We start from the raw sequence: 26987 nt of genomic DNA, 5'->3' as shown, positions 1-26987 counted from the left end.
CTGGGAATAACTGATCCCAAACTGGGATTTCCATCATCCAGCAGGGAATAATTGATAATCCAGCACGGCCAGAGATCCTGGATGAGGGGAATGCAGAGGGAGGGAGTGCAGGGAGGGGAGGGGATTTGGGAAGTGAACCCGAGTGCTGATCCCATGGGAAAAGGGGAAGAGGGCTCTGCACAAAGCTGTGGGAAGATATTTCCTGGGAAGATAAATGAGGAGGTTGGACAAGGTGATTTGGGGGGGGGGGGAGCAGAGGAGAGATCCTGATTTTCCATGGACACAGCTCTCAAGGATTGTCACCAGCAGGGTGTGCCTGCCTTTAACACCCTCTGACCCCAAATTTGGGTCTGACCCCAAATTTCCTTTTCCAACACGCTCCAACGCCTTGGAGGTGAGAAAAATCCCACGGGATTTACAGCAGCCCTGGGATCTCCAACATCCCCCTGGGTGCTTTCCAGGGATTTCTGGCTTGGGAAGATGGAGAAATCCCAAAGGAAAGCCCAGGCTGGCCCAGACTGACCTCGGCAGGAGGGCAGGGTGCTGCTCCACTGGCCGTTGGCCAGGCACTGGGATTGGGAAGCTCCCTCCAGGCGGAAGCCGGGGTTGCACTGGAATTTGGCCACGTCGTTGAGGTTGAACTGGGAGCCCTGGGTGAGGCCATTGGGGGGGTTGCCAGGGTGGCCACAGGTGATGGCTGCAAGCACAAAATGGAAACGTCACTGGATTTATTCCTGGAGAGAAAGTGGATTTTTTTTCCACTGGAAAAAGCTGTGAAGGTAGGAGAGCATAAAAACCCCTGCACATCAATCCCAAAATCCAAAGATTTGGGGTCTGCTCTGTCGAGATACAGGATCACATTGAGAGAATGGGGTTTTTTGTAGGTTTTATTGGCACCAGGAATTCCCTGCATCCAGGAATTCCCTGCATCCCTCTCCAGGCAGCCGAGTGCCGGGATCCCACTGATTTACACCACATATCCCTCTCCAAAAATCCCAGCTCCTGCTCTTAGTCCCACACCACCCCTGGCATCCCAAACTCTGTTGTTCCCTCCCTTTCTCCCTGTGCCAGTCCAGCAGGGAAAAGTTACACCTGGAAAAGAGGGAAAACAGGAGGCAAATCAGAATTACAGCACAGGGCCTGAAGAGATGAAAATCTGCCCAAGTAGGAGAAACTCTGTGGGAAAATTTTACTTCCAAATCCCTGCAGTGAGGATTTTTCTGGAGTTTTTTTTTTTTTTTTTCCCCTGAGGTTGGTGTTGGCTCAGGATGAGGTGAAGGGCACAGGAGCTGCTCTGGCAGCTCCCAGGGAAGCAAAGCCAATTCCAGCATCCCAAATACTTCTGGGAAGTGGCTGGAACACTCTGCTGTCACCTCAGCAGGTGACACAGGGAGGGCACAGCCCCGCTGCTGGCAGAGCCTTTGATTCCAGCCAGCTCCACGGCACAAAAGGAAACTCAGGATGAGCCAGCAGGAGGTTCTGGGCTGCCTAAGGAATGTGACATCCTGGGACAGCTGAGGACAAAGCTTTATTGATCACTGTCACGTGGAATGTCCTGGTTTGTCCATCAGGACAAATTCGGTTTTCCTGGACAGCTGCCAGCACCAGGAGAGTGAAGGGAAGATGAAATTCCCACAAAAGATCCGTAACAAATCTGACTGCCCAGGGCACGGGGATTGGGATTTATTCCTGATCCAAGCTGGTGAGAGGGAGAAATGAGAACTACGGAGTGCTGCGGGAAGCAGGTTTGGGATATCATCCCAACGTGCCTGGAAATGGGAGGGATTCTGTCCCTGGACAATAAAAGGCTTCCCACAGTTCCATGGATCAAACAGGGGAGGTGACTGCAGCAGGCTGGGAGGGGAAATCCCAGGAGAACTGGGAATGGTGCTGTGCCCTGAGTGGGGTCAATGAAGCCCTGACAATCCCAAATTTCTGTTACCCCCTCCAAGGCCTAATGTGTGTAATCACTCAGAATTCCAGACTGGTTTGGGATGGAAAGGAGTTTAAAGCCCAACCCATTCCAGCCCCTGCCATGGGCATGAGAGTAAATTCCACCCTTTCCAATCGTTGTTCTCCCAGAAATCTCCAGCAGGATCTCAGACACGCCCCGGAGTTTGGAGTCACTGCTAACTTTGCCAACCTAATCCTGAATTTTTGTTTTCAGGCTGGATTCTGCCTGGCCATTCCCTCCTTGTTCTTGTTGTGCCCCAGCACAGGAAGCTCCAAACCAGACAGGAGAGATGGGAACAAACAACTGGAGCACCACGATACGAAATTCACCAACTGTGCTGCCCGTTGATAAGAAGATGCTTCAACTTATCAACCCCGAGAGCTGCAGGGAGTTGGTTAATTGGCTTATTTCCTGGGGAAGATAAACGAGGAGGTTGGACAAGGTGATTTTGAAGGGGGGGAGCAGAGGAGAGATCCTGATTTTCCAGGGACTCTCAAGGATTGTGATCTCACCGGGGTGTGTTTGTAGGGCTGTGGCTGCCTTTAACACCCTCTGACCCCAAAAAGTCTCCCCTCCTCTGATCCCACACCTTCAGCTGGGCTCGGGAAGGAGAAATCCAGGGGAATTCTTGAACCACAAGGGATCTTTTCTTGGAGAGACCCAGGGATGATCTTGCAAAATGTTGCAGTAAGGTAGAAAAAATGATAAAAGAAAGGCTTCACTCTGTTGGATCAGCGGCTGGCCTGTCAAGCTAGCTCCCTGGTGTGAACAGTTCATTAACATAACAATCTATTCCCGGGTGAAAAACAGCTAGCACCTGCATAAACATTGCACCTATCCCCTGAGAATCAGTGAAGAAAATATGTAAACAGTTTAAGAATAGGAAGATTTGATGGACAAGTAAAATACCTTTTGGAAACCTTTTACTAACCAATAAAGCAGTTGGTCAGAAAGCTATTAATTGGAGTCACACACGAGGACTGTAAAACTGTATAAAAACGAGTTTTGTGAATAAAGAATAGGTTTTGTTTCCTGCATGAAGAAAATGGATTAATTTTATTTATTTATCATAAACCCCTATGTGATTTATCCTGATAGAAAACCACCCTGAACGTGCATCCACGGCCACCCCACACCTCGGGGGTGTGAGCTCTGCCCAGCCCTTTCCACAGCCCCTTCCACGCCCTCCTGTCTGGAATGTCCCCTGGCAGGGCTGAAGGAATGACAAGTACTTACGCACACAAGAAGTTAAGAATAAAAAGATTGGATGGACAAGTAAAATACCTTTTACTAACCAGGAAGGTATTGGTCAGAAAGCTACTAACCAATTGGGAGTCTGTAAAACTGTATAAAAATTAGTCATGTGAATAAAGAATTGTTTTTGTTTTTTTTTCCTGCATGAAGAAAACGGAGTCTTGTGTGATTTATTCCGAGATAAAACCACCCTGAACGTGGGGCACCCCACACCTCGGGGGTGTGAGCTCTGCCCAGCCCTTTCCACAGCCCCTTCCACGCCCTCCTGGCTGGAATGTTCCCTGGCAGGGCTGAAGGAATGACAAGTACTTACGCACACAGACAGGCGTCTTCCCGGACCAGCGGTGGTCCTGCTGGCAGATGCGCACGGACATGCCGATGAGGCGGAAGCCGGGCTGGCACTGGTACACCACGCTGCCCCGGTAGTTGTAGTTCTCCCCGTTGATCTGCCCGTTGACGATGGGGCTGGGCACGCCGCAGTGCCCGGCTGGAGGTGAGGGGAGAACAGCAGGAATCACCTGGAGAGTCCCAACAAAGGTGTTCCCAAAAGGCATCGCCCGCCCCCCGGGTCTCCGCGGGATTGGGGTGAAGAGAAGCCCAGACTGGTTTGAGTTGGGAGGGAACGTCAGGGTTGTCCACAGGGACACCTTCCACCATCCCTGGTCAGCCTGTCCACTTCCAGGGATGGGGTTTGGAGATGCCCCAGACTGGGTGGGGTTGGAAGGGAACATAAGGGTTGTCCACAGGGACACCTTCCACCATCCCTGGTCACCCTGTCCACTTCCAGGGATGGGGCAGCCCTGCTTCTCCAGGCATGGATGGGGTTTGGAGATGCCCCAGACTGGGTGGGGTTGGAAAGGAATGTCAGGGTTGTCCACAGGGACACCTTCCACCATCCCTGGTCACCCTGTCCACTTCCAGGGATGGGGCAGCCCTGCTTCTCCAGGCATGGATGGGGTTTGGAGATGCCCCAGACTGGGTGGGGTTGGAAAGGAATGTCAGGGTTGTCCACAGGGACACCTTCCACCCTCCCCGGTCACTCCAAGCCCTGTCCAGCCTCTCCTTGGACACTTCCAGGGATGGGGCAGCCACAGCTTCTCCGGGCAATCCCCACCTGCTGTTTATAGGGAGGAATCCATCCCAACATCCAAGCCTAGCCTGTCCTCCTTCACTCCAGGCTGTTAACTCAAGACTCTGCTGTCATAAACAAACATCCCCATCCCAAAACTCTCCCTCACACCTACTGAGGATGTAGGAATCAAACTCTGCCTCCCTTTTACATCCACTTCAAACTTCCTATCAGTCCCTAAAAGCCCCGTGTCCCTCCCGAGGTGCCTTTCCCACAACCCGTGGGTATTGTAAAATGCAGGTGAACCCAGGGGGAAGAAACGCTGATGTGTGACTGCAGCTCAGAAGGCTGAATGATTTCTTAATTATAACTGTGCTATCATACATTAATGTACTATTTAAAGGAGATACTAAAACTACAAACCTACTTTTCTAACTGCCATATCTAACTCACAACTCGTGACCCTCTCTAGAGATTGGATTGGATTGGATTGGATTGGATTGGATTGGGTTGGGTTGGATTGGATTGGATTGGGTTGGGTTGGATTGGCTTGGATTGGGTTGGGTTGGATTGGATTGGATTGGATTGGGTTGGATTGGGTTGGATTGGATTGGATTGGATTGGATTGGATTGGATTGGATTGGATTGGGTTGGATTGGGTTGGATTGCATTGGATTGGATTGGGTTGGATTGGATTGGATTGGATTGGATTGGATTGGGTTGGATTGGATTGGGTTGGATTGGGTTGGATTGGGTTGGATTGGGTTGGATTGGGTTGGGTTGGATTGGATTGGATTGGGTTGGGTTGGATTGGGTTGGATTGGGTTGGATTGGTTTGGATTGGATTGGATTGGTTTGGATTGGATTGGATTGGGTTGGATTGGATTGGATTGGATTGGATTGGATTGGGTTGGATTGGCCACCAGCCCCAAACAATCCTCACCAGAATCCAACCAAGCAATCACCCCAGGGAAACAATTCTCCAAGCACATTCCACATGGGGAAAAACAAGGAGCAGAAATAGAAATTTTTCTTTCTCTCTGTGCTCCTCTATGAAAAAGTCCTGAGAGAGAGAGAGAGAGGAATGTGCCACAGCCACAGGTGGGTGCCAGCAGGAGTTTCCCCAGGGGTACCTACCCAGACATCGGACCTCAGCCCCGCTCCAGAGCCCGTTGGCCATGCACTCCCGGACCCGGGAGCCCACCAGGGTGTAGCCAGTGTTGCAGGAGAAGATGGCAGTGGCCCCATAACTGGTGAGGGTCCCGATCTTGTTCCCGTTGGGAGGCGTGGGCAGGTCCCCACAGGAGATAACTAGGAGAGATCCCAAAGGATAGTGAGAGAACAGGCTGGGTTTTGAAGGAATGCATCCAGGCACAGCACCAGGAGTTATTGCTGGAGTGGGAAAGTTCATGAAATAATTCCAGGAATTGTAATAATTACAATTATTGTAATTGTAGCCATGTTAGACGAGGTGACAAAAATAAGAGCTGTTAATATTTATGCTTCAGGACACGAGGGAAGCACTAAAGACAGGCTGGGAAGGAACCAAAGGATTTTTTCACACCAGAACTTCCTCACACAGGAATGTTTTTCTGTCATTAGCCCATTGCTGGATGCAGCAGGAAGCCTGATTCCCAGAAAACCCACAGAATCATGGAATGGGGTGGGTTGGAAGGGATCTTAAAGGCTCTGAGTGGGGACATCTCTCACTAGGCCAGGTTGCTCCAAGCCCTGTCCAACCTGACCTAGGAATGGCACAAAGTTCCTAATTAAAAGTGACACCCAGCTTTCCCCCGCAAACCAAAATCCCAGGATCTGCAGATCCCAGCTGAGTTTGTGGGATGCAGGAGCCCCTGCAAACCCGACTCCAGCTCTTGATTTTCTCTTCATTTTGTCTGCCTTCAAGCTCTGCAAACCCTCTGGAGCTCCCGCTGGGTTTGCTCCTGACCTCGGGGCACTGCCAAGATCCTGTCACTTGGATTTAGGTGGCAATAAGGCTGAGGGAACAAAAGGAGGTCAGGCTCCTGCTCCCGGATCCAGAGGAAGAGCTGGCAGGGGGAAAAGTACATCTGTCACCCACACCAGCAGTCCCAGCTCCACAAACAAAGGCAGGCAGCAGGGAAGGAGAGATTTTGCTGCCTCTGTTTGCACTTGGAGAGGAAAACCCTCCACCTCTGACAAAAGGAGAGATCCAAAGCACAGCAGTGGTGTCAGAACAACTGAGAGCTGCTGGCGTGCCCCGTTGGGTTTGGTTTGCAGGTGACACTGTTACCCTTGTGAACCTGGTGTTTGCGTGAGAGCTGAGGCTTGACAGCAGAATTCTTTATTTTTCCTCCTTAAAAGCCCTGACTTCAGAGCAGCTGTGACAGAGAAGCTGCTGGGACCCCACAGCAACAGCTGAGCTGAAGGGGGCTTGAGATCCCAGAGAATTGCTGGGATTAAACCAGGAATCACATCCAGGCCTCTCCCTGCATCCCAAATCTCTTCTCAGCTGCTGCCAGGAGTAATTAAGTCCCACCCAACTGCAGGGACACCTTCCATTATCCCAGGTTGCTCCAGCATGGCCTGGGACACTTCCAGGGATGGGGTGGGTTGGAAGGGATGGGGCAGCCACAGCTCCTCTGGGAAATCCATCCCAGTCCTTCCTTGCTCTCACAGGAAAGGATTTCTCCCCAAAATCTGAACCAAACCACCTCACAAATACCCAACAGACCAATCCACACTCCCCAGCTCCATCTCAGCTGCTGCCAGGAGGAATTAAAAGTCCCACCCCACAGCAGAGACACCTTCCACTATCCCAGGTTGCTCCAGCATGGACTGGGGCACTTCCAGGGATGCAGCAGCCACAGCTTCCCTGGGAAATCCATCCCAGCCCCTGCCTGCCCTCCCAGGGATGGATTTCCTCCCAAAACCTGCAGCAAACCATCCCACTCTGTACCCAAAGGGCACCATCTCCTTGGTTATCCATGGTCACCCACCAGCACCACCCTGAAACCCCCCGGGGCTGGGATTTGCTGACCCCAAACACAAACCCAGCCCGTGGTGATGCTGATGCCGCCCTGGGAAATCCATCCCAGCCCCTGCCTGCCCTCCCAGGGATGGATTTCCTCCCAAAACCTGCAGCAAACCATCCCACCCTGTACCCAAAGACACAGATCACCCACCAGCACCACCCTGAAACCCCTGGGGCTGGCATTTGCTGACCCCAAACACAAACCCAGCCGCCGGTGCCACCCTGGGGTGTCCCCGCTCTTACTTTTACAGGTGGGCACGGGCTCCCCGATGCTCCAGGTGCCGTTGGCCTGGCAGCGGATGACCCTCTGGCCCGTGTAGTAGTAGCCAGGGTCACAGATGAGCATCAGCTGGGCGTTGTAGTGGTACTGCACCTCGTAGGTGAGGCGCCAGCGGCCGTGCTCCACCGCGATGCTGCCCACGTCGGGGCACGTCACGGCTTTGGGGTGGGCGGGGAGGGAAATGGCACAGAGAAAATGGCACAGAGAGTTGGTTAAGTGTTGCCCTGATGTTTAAAAGTGCTACGTTTTCTTTTATAGCTCTTTTGAAAGTTTTAAAGTTCTTTTAAAAGCTTTCCGTGCCTTCTGATGTTTACGTATCTCTACTGGAGTTCTCAGGCACTGTTTATGTAAATAATGATTGTTTTGCATTCTTCTTCGTGGGAGGAGAGAATTGATGGGCTGTTGGTTTGACCAGTGTGGTTGGAGAGGTGGCAATTTCACCCTCCAATCCACTGTCACCTTTGGAATTCTATATATTGCGAGGTCAGAAATAAAATTAGCTCTTTTTCTCTTTTGAACTTACAAACTTCTGTGTACTCATTTCGTGTCCAACAGCGACAGTTAAGTGAGGTTTCAACCCCCCCAAAAAATCCAGGTGTGGTGGGTTTTTAATGAGGGGAGTATCCCCTGGTGGGGCTGTGGCTGAGAATTGAAAGGAAAGCTTTGCGGATGATGCTCTAAGTGGTGATGTTGCCTGAAATCCAAAGAGAAAAACCCCTTGGCAATGGTGTTAAAATCCTCAGATGGGAATCAAGGACACCTCACTGCCTCAGGCTCTGAGAAATGTAAACAAAAGTGGGTTATGGGGGAGGAAACTTGGGGTAAATTTGTCACCTGAAGCCGTAATTGGAAGATTCACCCCCAATATACAAATGGCCCATGTTGTAGATGTCGGCGAACCCAATGGGAAGAATGATGATGTTTAACTCTATTTCAGAAGGCTGAATGATTTCTTTACTATAATTATGTTATAATATATTAATATGCTATATAAAAGAGGATACTAAATATTGCATGCTACTTTCTCTAACTATCATATCTAACTAATTCACAACTCGTGACTCTGTTCTCCAGAGCCCAGACACAGGTGGATCCGACTGGCTGTCAGGACCAAACAATCCACCATGGTCTAACTAAGTACTCACTCTAAGTAAACAATTCTCCAAACACATTCTACAAGAGAAAAACATAAAAATAAAAATAAAAATTGTTTTCTCTTTCATTTCTCTCTGTGCACCTCAATAAAAAATCTTGAGAGAGAGAGAAATGTGCTTACCACAGGCCCAAACTTATAAAAGTGTGAAAACACCCATTTTGGGCGTTTCCCCTCGTTGGGGGGGGGGGTGATTTTGTCTGCCCTAAATACCCCTGAAGACCATTCAATAAATACAACTGCTTTTTACTTATCACTTTTCTCCGGCCCGTGTTTTTTTAGGTAGGCCCAAAGGGGCATCGCTGCTGGCTGGGGTAGCCCAAATCCCCACTCACCCAGGCACAGAGGGGGCTGGTTCCCGTTGCTCCAGACTCCCTCCTGCAGGCACTCGGTGCTGGGCTCGGCGCCCGGCTGCAGCTGGAAGCCCTGGTTGCACTGGTACACAGCCCTGGTGCCCACCGTGTACTCCTTCCCAAAGACAACCCCGTTCCTCGGCGCTCTGGGAACTCCACAGGAGAGAGCTGGCAAAGAGAAAACACGTTGCCTTGATTTTGTTTCATTTTACAGCTCTTTCCAAAGTTTTTAAAGTTCTCATAAAGCTCCCTCGGCCTTCTGATGTTCACATGTTTCTGCTGGAGTTCTCACGCACCGTTCGTGTAAATAATGATTGTTTTTGCATTCTTTGTGGGAGGAGAGAATTGATGGACTGTTGGTTTGACCAGTGTGGTTGGAGAGGTAATTCCACCCTAATTCCATCCTCCAATCCACGGTCACCTTTGGAATTCTATAAATAGCAGATGTTCAAATAAAACTCTCTCTTTTTTTTTTTTTTCCCCTTTTAAACGTACCAAGCTTCTGTGTACTCATTTCATGACATTTGGAAACTTAACACTTTTCAAAATCAAGACAACAAAAACACTCCAAAAAAAAAAAAAAAAAAAAACAACAACCAAAAAACAAACAAACAAACAAACAAACAAACAAAAAACCCAAAAAAACCCCCAAAAAAACCAAAATTAAAAAAAAATCAGGGATCTGGTGGTTTTATCCCAAACCAGATCCTGAACTTTCCTACAGACACTGCGGGGAGTGCCCACCCTTCATAAAGGATCAGCTTTTGCAACAGCAAAGCCAACCCTGAACCCCAGTTTCTCCTGGAAGAGGCTCTGGCTCCCATTTCCCATAACATCTGTCCCACAGGGTGCATCAGCTGAGTGCTCGGAGTTTCCACGTGGAAATAAAGGATCCGACAGCGGGAACGCTCCGTGTTCACACCCCACAGCAGCACCGACCCCAAACCCCTCTCCAGGAGCACTTCTGCGCTACACAAGGCAGCAAATTGTGTAATTATGGTGTGGCAGAAGGGAGGCTAAATTTAGCCTCGTGGCTGAGGAGGTAGAGGGGGGGGAATTCAGGGGGAAAAATGGAAAAGCAGGAGCGGTGCCAGGTGGAGGGGAGGCTCTGCAGCATTCCTGCTGGAATCCTGGCCTCTGTGGGCAGGGCAGGGAGGGGACAGGCAGGTGACAGCCAAAACACACCAAGGATCATGGCTATTTATGCTGTTACCCTTTTTTCCCCAACCCTGCCAGCGCTGGGAAATGTCCCCAAATCTGCTTTTCCAGCAGCATGAGGAGGAGGAGGGAAAGCAAATCCAAATCTGACACCAAACCCACCCTGAGGTTCCCATCCCTCTCCAAGCCTGGCTCTGGGAAAGAGGGGGATCCACATCCCTCCTGTCTGGACAGGGTGGGATGCCAAGGGAAGAGCAGCTTCCCAGAGATCTGGGAAGCTCTGCTGGGAAGCTCCTGAAGGCTCTGTGGGGCTGGGAGAGGAGCAGAACCTGCCAGGAGACACAGCCCTAACCCCTGATCCCAATATCTGCCTGTGCTTCCCGACAAACCCGTTCCCTCCCGGAGCTGCCCCAGCTCAGCTCCCACGCTCTTCTCCTGAGCCACTCCAACACATTCGCCTTTCCAGTGGTCCCCGTGCCCAAAAACAGGGCTGGAAAAGCAGGAAAAGTCACTTTTTGGTGACATGGAGCCCAGTGAGAGCTGGAGAGCACAAATGTGCAGCAGCAGCAGAGCCCTGTGTCTTTCCCTGTGCAAGGCCCAGCTTTTATCCCACTCCTGCCACAGCATGGAGCAGGATCCCAGAGCAGCTGGCAGGCGCTGGAATTCTGAGAGGTGTCAGCAGCTCCAGAGGCAGGATCAGGCCCATCCCTGGCGGCACTGATGGTGACAGGAGTGTCACTGCAGCGAGCTCAGGGCTGGCCAATCCCTCTCCAAGGCCTGGTGTCTAGACAGGCTGCCAGGCTGAATACCAATGGCTCTCCCAGGGAAAAGAGGGCACCTGGAAAATCCAACCTTTTCCCTGCTGCTCTTTTCCAGCTCCCAGTCATTCCCTTCCCTCTTTGCCATCTATTCCCAAAGCCTTGGAGACGAGGATCACCCCTCAGTGCTCCGAGCCTGTTCTCTGTTGGAGTCCAGGACACCCCTCTGGCTGCCCTGGCTGGCTCCAGACCCTGGAGGGGGCTCGGGGACCTTGGCATGAAGTCAAAACCACCTGTGGCTTTGATTTTAGCCCGTGGAAAAAACTGCCAGCTTTGTGTGAGGAATTACAACCACAAGGGTTTGAGCAGTGTAATGGGTGAGTTAACACAGGGTGGAAAAGTAGAATTTTGGGGTTTTTTAGAATGGGGTTGAGGGGGACAAGATGGAGGGATTTGGGCGTGTCCTGACCTCCTTCTCCTTCTCCTTGCCCTCCATGTCTTGCTGTGCTGGTGACACTTTTCTGTTGGTTTAAGGCACAGACACACTGTCCAACATCAATGACAGACATTGGCACGTTATTGTAACCACGGCACACGGAGTTTTGGGTATAAAATGTGAACAGCGCCCTGAGGGCAGACAGAATGCCATGGCCGAGCTGCTGGACAGAGAAAGAATGTTCTAGATCAGGGAAAATAAAGAACCTTGAGAAGCCAACCCTGCACATTCAGACTCCTTCTTTGGCTGCCTGGGCTGGGAGAACGAGGACTTTTACACTCTCGGGCTCATCCCAACACCCAGACCCCGAGAGAGTTCTCAACACAGAATTACCGAATTCCAATATTGTTTGTTTGTTTTTTTTTTTTTTTCCACCGCTTTTCCGGGGACTCCCGGAACTCGATCCCAACCCGTCCCTGCTCTCACCTTGGCACAGGGGGGTGGCTTCCCTCCAGTGGAAGTGGCCCTGGGGGTGCTGGCTGCAGGTGGTGGTGCTGTGTCCCACCAGGCGGTAGCCGGCGTCGCAGCCGAAGCGCAGGGAGCTGCCGGGGCGCAGCCCGGAGTGGCTCAGGATCATCCCGTGTGCTGGGGGCTGGGGCAGGCTGCAGTAGGGAGCTGCCAAGGAGGGCAGGGAAAAGCAAACCAGTGTGAGCAGCAGCAGGGTCGTTCCCTTCCCACTCCCTCAGGGATTGCATCGAGCTTCCCCAAAAAAACCCCGAAACAAAAATCAGCGATGGATAAACGCGGAGTCGAAGCGGGGAAGGGGCGAGGGGCTCTGGTCTGAGCCTCACCCAGCTCCAGGAATAAGGAGTCATTTCTGGTAATTAAATATTCCTTAATTCATTTGCTGAGCAAAGCCTGGACAGACTTTTCCACTGCCTCATCCAGAAACCTTTCCCAATATCCAGTCCCCTGGCATCAAGGACTCTCCACATCAGGCTCCTGATTCTGAGGAGTGGCTGGGAAATGAGCCAAAGCTCCAAGGTTTCTCCCTGGAATTTCTCCTGACTGTGATCCCACAATGCTGGTCCCGATTGTTCCAGAGTGGTTCAGACACGAGCCAAAGCTCCAAGGTTTCTCCCTGGAATTTCTCCTGACTGTGATCCCACAATGCTGGTCCCGATTGTTCCAGAGTGGTTCAGACACGAGCCAAAGCTCCAAGGTTTCTCCCTGGAATTTCTCCTGACTGTGATCCCACAATGCTGGTCCCGATTGTTCCAGAGTGGTTCAGACACGAGCCAAAGCTCCAAGGTTTCTCCTGGACAGACCCTGCCTTTCCCAACCTCAGAACGTGCCCAGCTTTGTGCCTCCCCTGCCTTGGCGCCTCCTGCCCTGACAGCTGGATCCCTGCAGGAATTCCATGGATCCTGCTGGCTCTGGAGCTGCTCCTGGCCAGAGGCAGCTGGGACTCACCGGAGTAGCGGATTTTGAAGCCTTTCCTGTTGTAGGCGTGGTCGGAGGACCAGCGCAGGAAGACGCTGTTCCCGCTGCTGGTGACCGTCAGAGGGGCCGAGTAATTCCCACTCAGGGACAGCAGCAGGGGGCTCTGCCCAGAGGGACCTGCCAGGAAGAGGGGACAGGGAGAAGGGAAAAGTCACAGCAGCCCACGGAGCCACTGGTGGGGCCCGGTGTCCCTGCAGGAGGAAGGAGATTTCCCCGAGGAGAAGGCAGCTCCCAGCTCCCCGTGGAGTTCACGTCCTGCTGCTGGGAATCCAGGAGCGAAGCTTGACCGCAGGGAAAGCAGGATTTGCTCCAGGCAGGAGCTCAGGTCCCCATGGTGACCCCAGCACAGCCTGCACTGTTCATCCTGAGAATCCCCCCCCCATTCCCAAGAACTGGAGAATCTGCGCCCTGCGGCCTTCAGGGATGAGAATTCCCACTTTCCCAACTCATCCCCTGCAGGAATCCCTGCTGCCATCCCTCTCCCAGGAGTTTCCCAACTCCTGCCCCTTGGAAAAATCCTTCAGATCCACCCCAAAAAATCAAATTGCAGCTATTTCCTTATGCAAGGAATCAGCGAGGAGCTTTCTGGAAGGCCAGCAGGAGGTTCCAGGTGGGAAGCTGGTCCTGGAATGCCCCTTCCCCCTGGACTGCCATGGGATTATGGAACCCCCAGGAAGGTTTGGGATGGAAGGCAGGTCAGAGGGGTGAATCTCTTACCATCAAAGATTTCAAACTCATCAAACTGCTTCTCGCTGAGGAAGTACTCGATGGTGAGGGAGATGTTGTAGCCTGGCTCCACCTTCACCAGCCAGGAGCAGGTCTGGAAGTGGGGGTAACTTCCCAGGAAGCTCTGGCTCAGGATCACCCCCGTGGAATCCGTCATCAGCTGGTTCATGGGGCAGTGCACTGGGGATGGAAAGGAACACTCCTGGTTTTTCAGAGGAAGGATGGAAGCACGAGGTCTGTCCTGATGAGCCAGCTCAAGGCAGAGCACGACCCCTGCACTCCTTGATCCCCGGGGCTGAAAGAATCCCAAAATCCCACAAATCCCAACAACTGTCACACTTAAAGAAAGGAGCAAAAAGCAGCAAAGCCAACAAACCATTCCCACTGCCTCGGCCTCGGCTCACACCTCTCCCAAAACGAGCAGCACCACAACCAGAACCCTCCCGAGGCACAAAAACCTCTCCAGGAATCCCTGGAAACTTTGTCAGAGGAGAAGCTGGAAGCACAGCTCATCCCATGGGATTGTTAACTGGCACGTGAGAACTCCCAATTCCTGCTCAGGGTGGGTCTCACTCCCTCCTCCCAAAACCCCACACTCCTGCAGATGGCAAAATTAACCCCGAGGATGAAAAACGTGCCAAAAAAAAAAACCAAAAAACCAAAAAACTCCCCCTCAGATTTCCCTGAGCTGGGAAATGTGGGATTTATGGAAGCTTTACCTTCACAGGTGGGTGGGGGTCCCTCAAACTGCAGGTGGGTGCCCAGTTTGCAGGTGAGGATTTCGTTCCCAATCAGGGTGAAGCCGGGAAGGCACCGGTACCTGACGATGTCACCTGGATGGAAAACAGGGATGGGAGGGGGAAAGGCACACAAAAAAAAAGGGTAAATTATGGGATAAAAGGTGGAATAGAGGGGTAAAATGGGGGATTGCAGAGGTAAGAGGGGAAATAGAGGGATAAAAGGGGGAAAATAGGGGGATAAAATGGGGGATTGCAGAGGTAAGAGGGGAAATAGAGGGATAAAAGGGGGGAAAATAGGGGGATAAAATGGGAAATGCAGGGAAAAAAGGGGGAATTAGATAAAAGGGGAAATAGAGAGATAGAAGGGGGAAATAGAGGGGGAAAAAAGGGGGAATTGCAAGAATAAAAGGGGGAAACAGAGGGATAAAAAGGGAAATGCAGGGATAGAGGGGGAAATGGAGGAATAAAAAGGGGAAATGCAGGGATAAAAGGGGGAAATGCAGAATAAAGGGGGGAATATTGGGATACAAGGGGTAAATGAAGAAATAAAAGGGGTAGGTGCAGAATAAAAGGGTGAATACAGGAATAAAAGGGGGAAATGCAGGGACAAAAGGTGTAAATCAGAAAGAAAAGGCTAGGAAAGCCATGCTGGAGTTACTCTGGGATAAACTCCTGTCACCACACCAGATTTGGGAATTATTCCAGGTGCAGACTCCCCTCAAAGAGAGCAGCCAGGGTGAGAAGCTGCTCCAAGAAAAATCCTGGCTGCAGGCACTTCAAAATGTGGATGACAAAAAAAAAAAAAAAAACAAAAAACCAAAGAAACCCAAAAAAACCAAAAAAAACCCAAAAAACCAAAAAAAACCCCACAAAAAACCTCCTGAAAGATCCCCAAAAAGTGGAATAAAGGCTCCAAATCTTCGTGTGCAACACCTGTGAAATATTATTCCCAAAGATTCCTGAGAGATTGCAAACAGACTCAAATCTCTCCCCCCCCAAAAAAAACCCAAACATTTTTCCAGGGAGAAAAAGGCTGGGAACAACGGGAACACTTGGATGCTGCATTTGATGTTGAGCTCCTATGGAAAACCCTCGTGGAAAGCCAGGATTTGGGGAGGGGAAAAAAGCACTCCCAGGAGCTGGAGAGGTGGGAATGAGGATGAGGAGGAGGAGGGAAGGTTTTACCAATGTTGAACTCCTCGTTCTCCGTGATGATCTCGGCGTTGGGAACGATGGTGGGAGGCTGGCAGCGGAAAAGCTGGAAAGCTGGGAAAGCAAGGGAAGAGCAGCACATCCTGAGGGCAGCCACGATGGAATCAGGGAAATTTCCTCCCTCCCCACCAGGAAATTCCTCCCTCCCCACCAGGAAAATCCTCCCTCCCCACCAGGAAATTCCTCCCTCTTCAAAACGAAACAGAACTGGCAAAATCCAACCGGGCCTTTCCCCCCACAAATCCTACAGGCAGGAATTTGTATCCTGATGTTTCTTCCACCCCAAAAGGAAGATTTTGGGTGCTCCTCGACAGTGTTTTCCCTTTGGGAATGTCACCAGCACTTTTTGGGATGCTGGAAATGCATCTTGGTGGCCTCTCCCAGCGGGGAGAGTCTCAGGCTGCTCCAGCAGCTCATAAATGAAAATAATTATCCAGGGAATCCCATCCTTTGGACAGGGATCTCAAAAGTCACTAATTTTTATTTTTTTTTTTTAACTTGGAATTAATGATTTCTTGCACAAAGAATTCCAGGAGTGAGAATGTTTCCAGCTGCAAATCCCTGGAGTTCTCAGAGTGACCTGAGCAAAGTCCAAGTCAGTGCTCAGGGAAGGTGAAAAAGGGCAAAATTTGCAAAACTTTGTGGAAAAAGCTGGGCTGGAAAACTTCCTGCAAAAAGCTGGACTGAAAAACTCTGTGGGGAAAAAAAACCAAAAAAACTGGTCTGAAAAATCTTGTGGCAAAAACTGGGCTGGAAAATTTCATGGGAAACCTGAGCTGGAAAAATTCCTGGAAGAATCTGGGCTAAAAAAAAACTTCCTGGAAGAAACTCGTTTGAAAGAGTGGGAAAAAAAAAAAAAAACTGGCCTGAAAAACTTCCTGGAAAAACTGAGCTGAAAAACCTCCCAGAAAAAAACTGAGCTGGAAAACTTCCTGGAAAAAAAAAAAAAAACAAAACCCAAAACCTGATTTGATAAAACTTTGTGTTGAAAAAACCGGGGCCGAAAAACTTCGTGGAGAAACATGGCTTGAAAAACTTCATTTAAAAAAATTTTAAAAAAAACAAAAAAAAACCAACTGGGCTGAAAAACTCTGTGGAAAACTTGGGGTGAAAGGGTATTTTTTTGGCATTTCCCCAGCAGCATTCCCAACGTTTCCCATGGCAGGAATGTGGCAGCACAGACCGTAGAAGTAGATGGCGAAGATGCCTCCGTTGGCGGCGTCGCTGTGGAACTTCAGCAGGACCTGGTTGGAGGAGCTCTGGGCAGATTTCTTGGCTGAGTTGCCTGTGAACACCCCCAGCTGGGGGGCTGTTTGCTGGGGCCCATCCCTGGTGGCAGGAACACAAGGAAAATTGATTTTTTCCAAGGATTTAAAGTTAGGAAGCTCCTCCTGCCCTCCATGCCCAGGGACTCCTCCTTTCCTTTATCCTCCCTTTCCCACATCCACATTTCTGCCCCCCTGCTCCAGCTGATCCCCTACAACCTCTCCTGGCTCCCAGCTGACAATCAGAAATGCAAATTTCACTTTTAACCTCAGAAACGGAGGAATTTAGGACCTGTCCCCCAAAGGAATTTCACTCCCTGTTTGCCCAGCAGACACGGGGATATTCTGGAGGTCAGACTTTGAGTGCTACAAGCTCAAAATTTGGTCACCAACTCTTTAATCAGAGCTCCCCTGGCTGCCTGAAGTTGATAAACTCCATTATTACGCATAAATAATATTTTGATTTATTCATATCAAAAGAAAGCTCAAAAAAATATATTTTTTTTAAATTTCTCTTCTCCAAAACACCGGGAAGCTCCCAGCCCTCAAAGGGGATCCCACTCCCAGCTGCTGCTGTTTCAAATCCAGGAGGATTTCCCAAAATGAGTCCTTGGAGTGGCTCCTGACCCTCTGCACCCACCAGACGGTGATGAAGTCGTTGTAGGGCTCTGTCTGCAGCAGGGTGAAGTTCAGGTGGATCCCGTATCCCACGGGCACTGTCAGGAGCCAGGTGCAATCCTGGGAATTTGGGTACTGGTTGGGGAAGCCAGGAGAGTAAACGGTCCCATTCTGGGCAGTGACATTGCCCCCACAAGGCACTGCAGGGGAGCAGAGAGAAACACAAACCCAGTGAGCAAAAGATCCCCTTAAACATCCTTGTATCCCGTTTTTATTCCTTTTTTTTTTTTTTTTTTTTTTTTTTTTTTGATACAAAGGCAACAATTCTGGCTACAGGAAGATTCAGATCTTGGCCTAACTTGCCACAAATAATTCTGGCTACAGGAAGATCCAGATCTTGGCCTAACTTGCCACAAATAATTCTGGCTACAGGAAGATCCAGATCTTGGCCTAACTTGCCACAAATAATTCTGGCTACAGGAAGATCCAGAGCTTGGCCTAACTTGCCACAAATAATTCTGGCTACAGGAAGATCCAGATCTTGGCCTAACTTGCCACAAATAATTCTGGCTACAGGAAGATCCAGAGCTTAGCCTAACTTGCCACAAATAATTCTGGCTACAGGAAGATCCAGATCTTGGCCTAACTTAACTTGCCACAAATAATTCTGGCTACAGGAAGATCCAGATCTTGGCCTAACTTGCCACAAATAATTCTGGCTACAGGAAGATCCAGATCTTGGCCTAACTTGCCACAAATAATTCTGGCTACAGGAAGATCCAGATCTTGGCCTAACTTAACTTGCCACAAATAATTCTGGCTACAGGAAGATCCAGGTCTTGGCCTAACTTGCCACAAATAATTCTGGCTACAGGAAGATCCAGAGCTTGGCCTAACTTAACTTGCCACAAATAATTCTGGCTACAGGAAGATCCAGATCTTGGCCTAACTTGCCACAAATAATTCTGGCTACAGGAAGATCCAGATCTTGGCCTAACTTAACTTGCCACAAATAATTCTGGCTACAGGAAGATCCAGAGCTTGGCCTACCTTGCCACAAATAATTCTGGCTACAGGAAGATCCAGATCTTGGCCTAACTTGCCACAAATAATTCTGGCTACAGGAAGATCCAGATCTTGGCCTAACTTGCCACAAATAATTCTGGCTACAGGAAGATCCAGATCTTGGCCTAACTTGCCACAAATAATTCTGGCTACAGGAAGATCCAGATCTTGGCCTAACTTGCCACAAATAATTCTGGCTACAGGAAGATCCAGATCTTGGCCTAACTTAACTTGCCACAAATAATTCTGGCTACAGGAAGATCCAGATCTTGGCCTAACTTGCCACAAATAATTCTGGCTACAGGAAGATCCAGGTCTTGGCCTAACTTAACTTGCCACAAATAATTCTGGCTACAGGAAGATCCAGATCTTGGCCTAACTTGCCACAAATAATTCTGGCTACAGGAAGATCCAGATCTTGGCCTAACTTGCCACAAATAATTCTGGCTACAGGAAGATCCAGATCTTGGCCTAACTTAATTTGCCACAAATAATTCTGGCTACAGGAAGATCCAGGTCTTGGCCTAACTTGCCACAAATAATTCTGGCTACAGGAAGATCCAGATCTTGGCCTAACTTGCCACAAATAATTCTGGCTACAGGAAGATCCAGAGCTTGGCCTAACTTAACTTGCCACAAATAATTCTGGCTACAGGAAGATCCAGATCTTGGCCTAACTTGCCACAAATAATTCTGGCTACAGGAAGATCCAGATCTTGGCCTAACTTAACTTGCCACAAATAATTCTGGCTACAGGAAGATCCAGATCTTGGCCTAACTTGCCACAAATAATTCTGGCTACAGGAAGATCCAGATCTTGGCCTAACTTGCCACAAATAATTCCTCTCTGCCACAAGCACTGAAAGAGCAGCGGAGGATTCAGCTCTTTGTGTTCTCTGGGGTTCAAGGACTTCCAAAAGGGCAAATATCACCCCCCTCTCCCTCCTTCCACAGCTCCTGCAGAGCCAGTGCTGGGATAAAGGTCGGGGCTCCTGGGAAATGGGCTGGGAAATCTTCAATAAGCAGGTCTGAACTTTTTAAAAGGTTCATCTGAAACCCCTCTGGAAGTAAACCCCACAGAATTCCAGCCAGCAGCCCGAAGGGTGAAAGGCTGAAACAGCCACGAGGGGGTTGGAAAAGAGAATTTGGGTGAGTTTGGATGCTTGGAATGTAAATCTTCAGGCTGCAGAGTCCTCTGAGCACAGTTTTCAGAAAAAAAAAAAAACAACAAAAAACCACCTTGGAAGAGTCCTGAGGATCTCCCAGCTGGATCATTTTGGAGATGCCCATGAAGGAGACACACAGGACACACACAGAGTCCTCAGAGCTGCCAGGCTCTTTTACCAGCGACTGTTTTTATTTATCAGAGCTAGATCAATGGAAGCCGGATGTTGTTGAGGGAATAAAGCAGCGAGGAATTATCACTCCAAGGCCCCTGGACCGTGTCACACAGAAATAACAGCTCCAGCAGGGAGCTGAGACACACAGATTCTCCTCACCCACATCCCAAGGCTCAAACCCCCCATCAGAAGCTGCCCTTTGGCTCCGAAACGCCCCAAACGTTCACCAAAATACCTCCTGGGGACCACATTTCACTCCAAGAGCACATCCCCAGCCACGCCTTCGCTCCCAGGGCAAACCCAGCCCCGGGGCAAGGGGCTGAAGTGTCACCAGATGACACAAGGAAAAAAGATGTACCACAGCTTTGGTCACGATGAAGAGACCAAATTTATTTTCTCTGACTCCAATCTTTTATAGTTCTCAAAAGGTGCCAGTGGATTGGAGGGTGAACGTGCCACCTCTCCAAGGACACTGGACAAACCACCTGTACATCAAATTTCTCCGCCTCTATGAAAGAATGCAAAACAACAGGTTGTTTACAGAAAGTTGTGTGGGAAAGTTCTCTACGAGAACGTAAACTCAGAAGGGCTTTGGAAAATTCTTGAAAATCAGGGCGACACTGAAGCGCCGTGGCCAGGTGAGGCCAGGCCATACCTTCACACCTGGGCAGGGGGTGGTCCCAGTTCCTGTTGGTGCCGTGCTGGCACGTGAGCACGGGGTGGCCGATCAGCTGGTAGCCAGGCAGGCACTCGAAGGAGATGGACTGGCCAACGTTGTAGCCAGCTCCTCTCACCACTCCGTTGGCAAAAGGCTCCGGGTCGGGGCACTCCTGCAGCTCGTAGGCTGGGGAAACACAAGGTGGAATGGTTTTGTGTTTCATTTCCCAGGGAAAAGGGAGAGGGCAAGGAGAAACGGTCTCAAGCTGTGCCACGGGAGGGGCAGGATGGATTTCAGGAGGAATTTCTCCATGGAAAGGGTTGGAAGGGGGTGCTCAGGGCAGTTTGGAGTCCCTAGAGATGCCCAAGGAAGGACTGGAGGTGGCTGTGGTAAACTCAGGGTGAACCTGGTGGGAAGAAATGCTGATGTGTGACTGCAGCTCAGAAATTGAATGATTTCTTTACGATAACTATGCTATCATACATTAATGTACTATTTAACGGAGATACTAAAACTACAAACCTACATTTCTAACTATCATAACTCACTCACAACTCGTGGCCCTCTCTAGAGATTGGATTGGATTGGATTGGATTGGATTGGGTTGGGTTGGATTGGATTGGATTGGATTGGATTGGGTTGGGTTGGATTGGGTTGGGTTGGATTGGGTTGGATTGGATTGGATTGGGTTGGATTGGATTGGATTGGGTTGGGTTGGATTGGATTGGATTGGATTGGATTGGGTTGGATTGGATTGGATTGGGTTGGGTTGGATTGGATTGGATTGGATTGGATTGGGTTGGGTTGGATTGGGTTGGGTTGGATTGGGTTGGATTGGATTGGATTGGGTTGGGTTGGATTGGATTGGATTGGATTGGGTTGGGTTGGATTGGATTGGATTGGATTGGATTGGGTTGGATTGGCCACCAGCCCCAAACAATCCTCACCAGAATCCAACCAAGCATCACCCCAGGTAAACAATTCTCCAAACACATTCCACATGGGGAAAAACAAGGAGCAGAAATAGAAATTGTTTTCTCTTTCTTTCTCTCTGTGCTCCTCTATGAAAAATCCTGAGACAGAGAAGAATGTGCCTGCCACAGGTGGCACTCAGTGACAAGGTGGCCACAGCTTGGACTGGATGGGCTTTTCCACCCTCAAGAATCCCCTTGGAGGGCTTTTCCACCCTCAGTAATCCTGGGATTCTGTGCTCTCCCACGCTCCACTTTTGGTATAAGATCAGGCCTTGGAACTGCCCAGGGAGGTTTGGGGTCCCCATTCCTGGAAGTGTCCAAGGAAAGGCTGGATGTGGCACTCAGTGACAAGGGGGGCTGGCCACAGGTGCTGGTTTTTCCAGCTTTTACAGAGACAGGGTAGCTGAGAGGCATTTTAAAAGATTTTATTCCATTAGCAGTCTCGATGAATAGTGAGACACAAGAGATGCATCTTTCATAGCTCTAATCCTCTAAAATATCTACTCTTTTTATAAGACCATATTTTAAAACTCATTAAAGCTTGTTTCTAGTTCAATCTCTCTCTCAGCAATGTCATCTCTATTCCACAGCTAAGGCAGCACACCTTCTCTCAGTGTTTGCATACAGATGTACAAATCTGTGTAAGCTTTCTATCAAGTTTTGAGAATTCTTTATAAACCCATTTCTCACACACAGGTCGGGCTCTGGCACCTTGGAGGGCTTTTCCAGCCTCGGTGATCCTGGGATTCTGTTCACCCACATGTGCTTGGCTCCTTCCTCCTCACACAGCAACTTAATTGAAGGAAATAATCCTTGATGGACCTGCCTGGAGGCTGAGGGGAGCCCCGAGCTCCATCCCCATCCCCATCCCACTGCCTCGGAATCCAGAGTCACCCCACACTCCACTTCCAACTGGGAAATCTTGTTTCCCAACCCAAAGTGGCCAGCCCTGATGAGGGATGGGAGTCAATCAGTGACCATGTTCCACCTGCATCCTCAATGAGTGGCCAGCCTGGCGGGAGCTCATTTCCGTGGCAATTTCCAGGAGAATTCCCAGAAAAACCTCGCCCGTCCCCGGGTGCAGCAGCCCATGAATCACCCCAGGCACGAACAACAGGCAGGACCAAATTAATGCTCTCAATTTATCACGAGCAGAGGCTTTTCCTGCTGGTCCCTTGGAGGGGAGGACACATTCCCTCCTTCCCACTCCTTGGATCTCCCTCCCAGACCACTCAGCTCCCGGTTGCTTCCTGATTTTGTTCAGGGTGAAATCCATGAACTGCCCTTGGCATCCTTTGCCCCTTTGAATTCCAACATGCCCAGGGCAGGGGTTTTCCTGAAAACCAAAAGGTTTTCATGGATATTTGTGGAGGCAGAGCTGGGGGTCAAGCAGAGCCAAAAATTCATGTTCAAATGAGGAGAGCTGCCCAAGGACTCCAGCTGGGGAAAAAGCATTACCCCCAAAACTGAGGGCACCTCTTTATTTTAACCACTTCTTTCTCTCCTTTCACCCTTTGAATTCCCACATGCTCAGCACAGAGGACAGGGAAGATCAAAAGGTTTCCAAGGATGAGAAGGCAGAGCTGAGGGTCAAAATTTCATGTTCAAAACAGGGGAGATGTCTGAGGACTCCAGCTGGGGAAAACACGCCTTCATCCCCCATCACCCCCAAAACTGAGGATTAAAACTTTATTTTAACAGCTCCTTTCTCTCCTTTCACCCCAGCTCTCCAAGCCAGCCCTGTTCTATTATTTGGCTGCTTCATTATTTACCCAACCCTGCGGCAGGCTGAGCTCAGGACGTGCCTGGACTTCAGCTGAGAGGGAAAAGCAGCTCCAACATTCCAAAGCAAACTCCGAGGGCTCTTCCCCTTGCCCACGAGCCAAGCTCCAAGTGAACCTGGCTGGAACGAATTCCAAGGCATTTCAGTGCCACAGGGCACTCTGGGAACATTTGTTCCTTGCCCTTGGAGCTGGGGGGGGGGACAGATCCCAGTTATCAGGATTAAGCACGGCCTTCCTGTAACCCCTTTCCACTCATTTGGATTAAACCCTCACGCAATTAACGCAACAACCGCGGAATTAACTCCAGCAGCAGCGCCCCCGAGGGCAGGATTGTCCCTCCTCACCCTGGTACTCCAGCTTGAAGCCGGGTTTGTTCTGGGAGTGGTCGCTGTGGAAGTAGACCGTGGTCTCGTGGGAGGTGGACAGGAGGGAGCCGGGCAGCTCGGCGCCGCTGAAGCGCCCGATGACGCTGCTGGTGTCGTAGGGCCCGTTCCGGATCTCCACGAAGTCGTGGTTGGGCTCCGTGGAGAAGTTCAGGAACTGGATGTGGGCACCTGGAAGAGGGGGAAAGGAGGAGATTGGATCTAAAATTGCAGCTGAGATTTTGCACTGGCACCAGTTGCAACAGCAGCACCAACATCAGCACTAACCCCAACACCAGCACCAACCCTGGCTCCAACCCCAAAATCAGCACCAACCCCAACACCAGCACCAACCCCAGCTCCAACCCCAAAATCAGCACCAACCCCAACACCAGCACCAACCCCGGCTCCAACCCCAAAATCAGCACCAACCCCAACACCAGCACCAACCCCGGCTCCAACCCCAAAATCAGCACCAACCCCAACACCAGCACCAACCCCAGCTCCAACCCCAAAATCAGCACCAACCATGGCTCCAATCCCAATACCAAACCCAGCTCCAGCTCCAGCACCAACATCAGCACTGACCCCAGTTCCAATCCCAGCTCTAACCCTGGTTCCAACCCCAGGTCTAGCCCTGGTTCCAATCCCAGGTCTAACCCTGGTTCCAACCCCAGGTCTAACCCTGGTTACAATCCCAGGTCTAACCCTGTTTACAATCCCAGCTCTAGCCCTGGTTCCAACCCCAGGTCTAGCCCTGGTTCCAATCCCAGGTCTAACCCTGGTTCCAACCCGAGGTCTAACCCTGGTTCCAACCCCAGGTCTAACCCTGGTTACAATCCCAGGTCTAACCCTGGTTCCAATCCCAGCTCTAACCCTGGTTCCAATCCCAATCCCAACCCCAGCTCCAATCTCCAGCCCAGCACTGCTCACCCGCAGAGCCCAGGACAGCCTGGGCACTCAGCAGGACTTTAACTGCCCTGGGGACACAAACTGACACAGAGGAGCTTTGGAGTGGAGCTTAGGAAGCCATTCCTCCCTGGCAGGGTGGGGAGGTCCTGGCTCAGGTTGCCCAGAGCAGCTGTGGCCTCCCCTGGATCCCTGGGAGTGTCCCAGACCAGGTTTGGAGCACCCCCTTGGCAGGGGGTGGAATGAGATGATCTTGAGGTTCTTCCCAACCCAAACCAGTCAGGGATTCTCTGATTTTTCACCCCCTCTTCTGTGACAGCACCAACCCAAACGCAGCTCTCTCACCGAACCCCACTGGCAGCAGGATCCTCCACGTGCAGTCCAGGTTGCTGGGATAATTTCCTGGGAAGCCTGGGCTCAGGAGCACTCCTTCCATCTCTTCTGCTGTTCCTCCACACTGGGCTGGAAAACCAACAGGGTTCATGGCCAGGATCCAGTCACAGGATCCCTTCCAGGATCCCTCAGGGGTCTGTCTGGGTGAGGCCCATGGGAAATCAAGGATTTAAAGACTCAGCTGAGAAAAAGGAACCAGCACCAAGTTTCCAGGCATGGTCACATCAGGAATGGATGTGCCTTTCTCCTGCCCTTTGGAGATGAAGACTGAGCCCAGGGATCCAGAGAGGGAGGGCCAGATCTGAGCAGTGAGAGAGGGGATGGACACCTGCTCTGCCCACAGACAAGGCATCAAACCAGGCACCAGCACCTGCTTGAAACCTTGACCAGCTCGAAAAATGACTGGTGAAGAAGCTATGTTGCCCTAATTTTTAAAAGTGTTAAGTTTTCTTTTCTAGTTCTTTTCAAAGTTTTAAAGTTCTCATAAAACTTCTTTAACCTTCTAATTATATTTACATATTTAAGAGTCGGAGTCCCCACACAATTTCATGCGTAAATAAAATAGTTTACACATTTCTCAGTGGGTGGAGAGAAATAATTGATGGATCTTTAGATTGGTTGGAGAGGTGGTAATTCCATCCTCCAATCCACAGTCACCTTTAGAATTCTAGAAACACCAGATGTTTGAATAAAACTTAGTCTTTTTCTCTTTTAAACTTGTGTGTACTCATTTCACATCCAATAGCGACATGAGTGATCCTATTTTGACTCCAGCCTCTTTTTTCTCCTGCCCCAGCTGCCAATCTCTGGGCAGTCTGTCACTGATAAATCCAGCACGGAGTGTTTGCAGCCGACTGCCAGCCACGGCAGCCCAAAAATATGTTTACAGAAGGCATCACGTGAAATTTAAACACTGGCAGCACCTTCTCATGCTTATCTGGATGACCTCCACCTGGTCCCAGCAGCAGCACCCAGCTGAATCCAGCCCGGTGTTCTCCTAACACGCTGTGACAGCCAGGCAAAGCTCTTTGGCCAATATCTCATTACCCCAGACTTGCTCCTAACGAGGTTTCTCCCAGAAGATTTCTCTTTCTTTTTCCTCCTGATGGCTCTTTAATAGAAGTGCTTCTGAATTATTTAGAGGCCCAGCAGCTGGAGGAAGTAGACCAGGAGAAAATCAGCACGGCTGCAAACTGTGCTTGGAGCAGGAGCTCTGGTGGACACGGAGCCCCAGGACTGTCACACCCACAAAGGTGACAGTCACTCCTGGCTCCAGATGTGTTTCTGCCTCCCTGCAGCTGCCTGACCTTTGCCAGGGAGCTGAAAAGCCAGGCACAGCCCAAGCAGCCAAAATCCTGCTGGGTTGGGAGGCTGGTGCTGATTCAAAGAACCAAACTTGTTGCTCGCCAGCTTTTGGGATCCTCCTCCATGCTGGGATCTCCCAGCTGAGCCCAAGGACTTCTGCTTCCATTCAGAGCAGCTCCTGAGGGAACGGGTCCTTTAGCTCAGTCATTCTCCTGGAAACATCTCTCTATTTATTCCTGGCCTGCAGATCATCAGATAAAAGAACTGTTGGCTCTTATAATTACTTTAAAGCCAAATGATGTAAGCTGGAACAGCAGGAGCCCAAAATAACTGTTAACTAAAGCTATTAAATGCATAAATGTCTCTCTCAGAGCTGCGAAATGTGCAATATGAATATTAAACATCTCCATTCGCTAAAAGCAAATGACTGAAAATAATTTTAAAAACCTCCTGCAAGTTCCCTTCACCTCCAAGGCCTCTTCTAGAGGGAAAGTGGAATGTCCAGTCCTTTCCAGGCCTGAACATCTGAACAGATCTGAGGGTAAAGAGGCACCTGGACAAGTGACCTGTGGTCACCTGCTGGGCAGCAGAGTGGGCACAGCACGTTGGGATCCTGGGAGAGACCAGGCCCCAGTGAAAGCAGCAGCGTTGGTGGTATCAGCCGCATTCCACAAAAACAAAGATGGAAAAAAAACCCCAAGCCAT

The 26987-nt window shown here is 50.3% G+C and overlaps 1 protein-coding gene across 1 annotated transcript in view; it reads right to left on the bottom strand.

Annotated features, from left to right (window-relative positions):
• Nucleotides 1–26987, bottom strand: part of CSMD2 (CUB and Sushi multiple domains 2) — a 308910-nt gene that overhangs the window by 22903 nt on the left and 259020 nt on the right. The window contains exons 41-55 of the mRNA XM_053998582.1: nt 24930–25046; nt 23658–23867; nt 20553–20741; nt 17515–17692; nt 16793–16938; nt 15583–15663; nt 14377–14490; nt 13649–13837; nt 12902–13048; nt 11915–12103; nt 9059–9244; nt 7534–7728; nt 5415–5588; nt 3522–3695; nt 524–697 (exon numbers count right to left, since the gene is read on the bottom strand). Of these exons, the coding sequence (XP_053854557.1) occupies nt 524–697; nt 3522–3695; nt 5415–5588; nt 7534–7728; nt 9059–9244; nt 11915–12103; nt 12902–13048; nt 13649–13837; nt 14377–14490; nt 15583–15663; nt 16793–16938; nt 17515–17692; nt 20553–20741; nt 23658–23867; nt 24930–25046 (2463 nt within the window). The remainder of the gene's footprint in view (nt 1–523; nt 698–3521; nt 3696–5414; nt 5589–7533; nt 7729–9058; nt 9245–11914; nt 12104–12901; nt 13049–13648; nt 13838–14376; nt 14491–15582; nt 15664–16792; nt 16939–17514; nt 17693–20552; nt 20742–23657; nt 23868–24929; nt 25047–26987) is intronic.

Source organism: Vidua macroura, chromosome 25, assembly GCF_024509145.1.
Source record: "Vidua macroura isolate BioBank_ID:100142 chromosome 25, ASM2450914v1, whole genome shotgun sequence".
NCBI lineage: Eukaryota > Metazoa > Chordata > Aves > Passeriformes > Viduidae > Vidua > Vidua macroura.
This window is presented reverse-complemented; position numbering and strand designations above follow the sequence as displayed.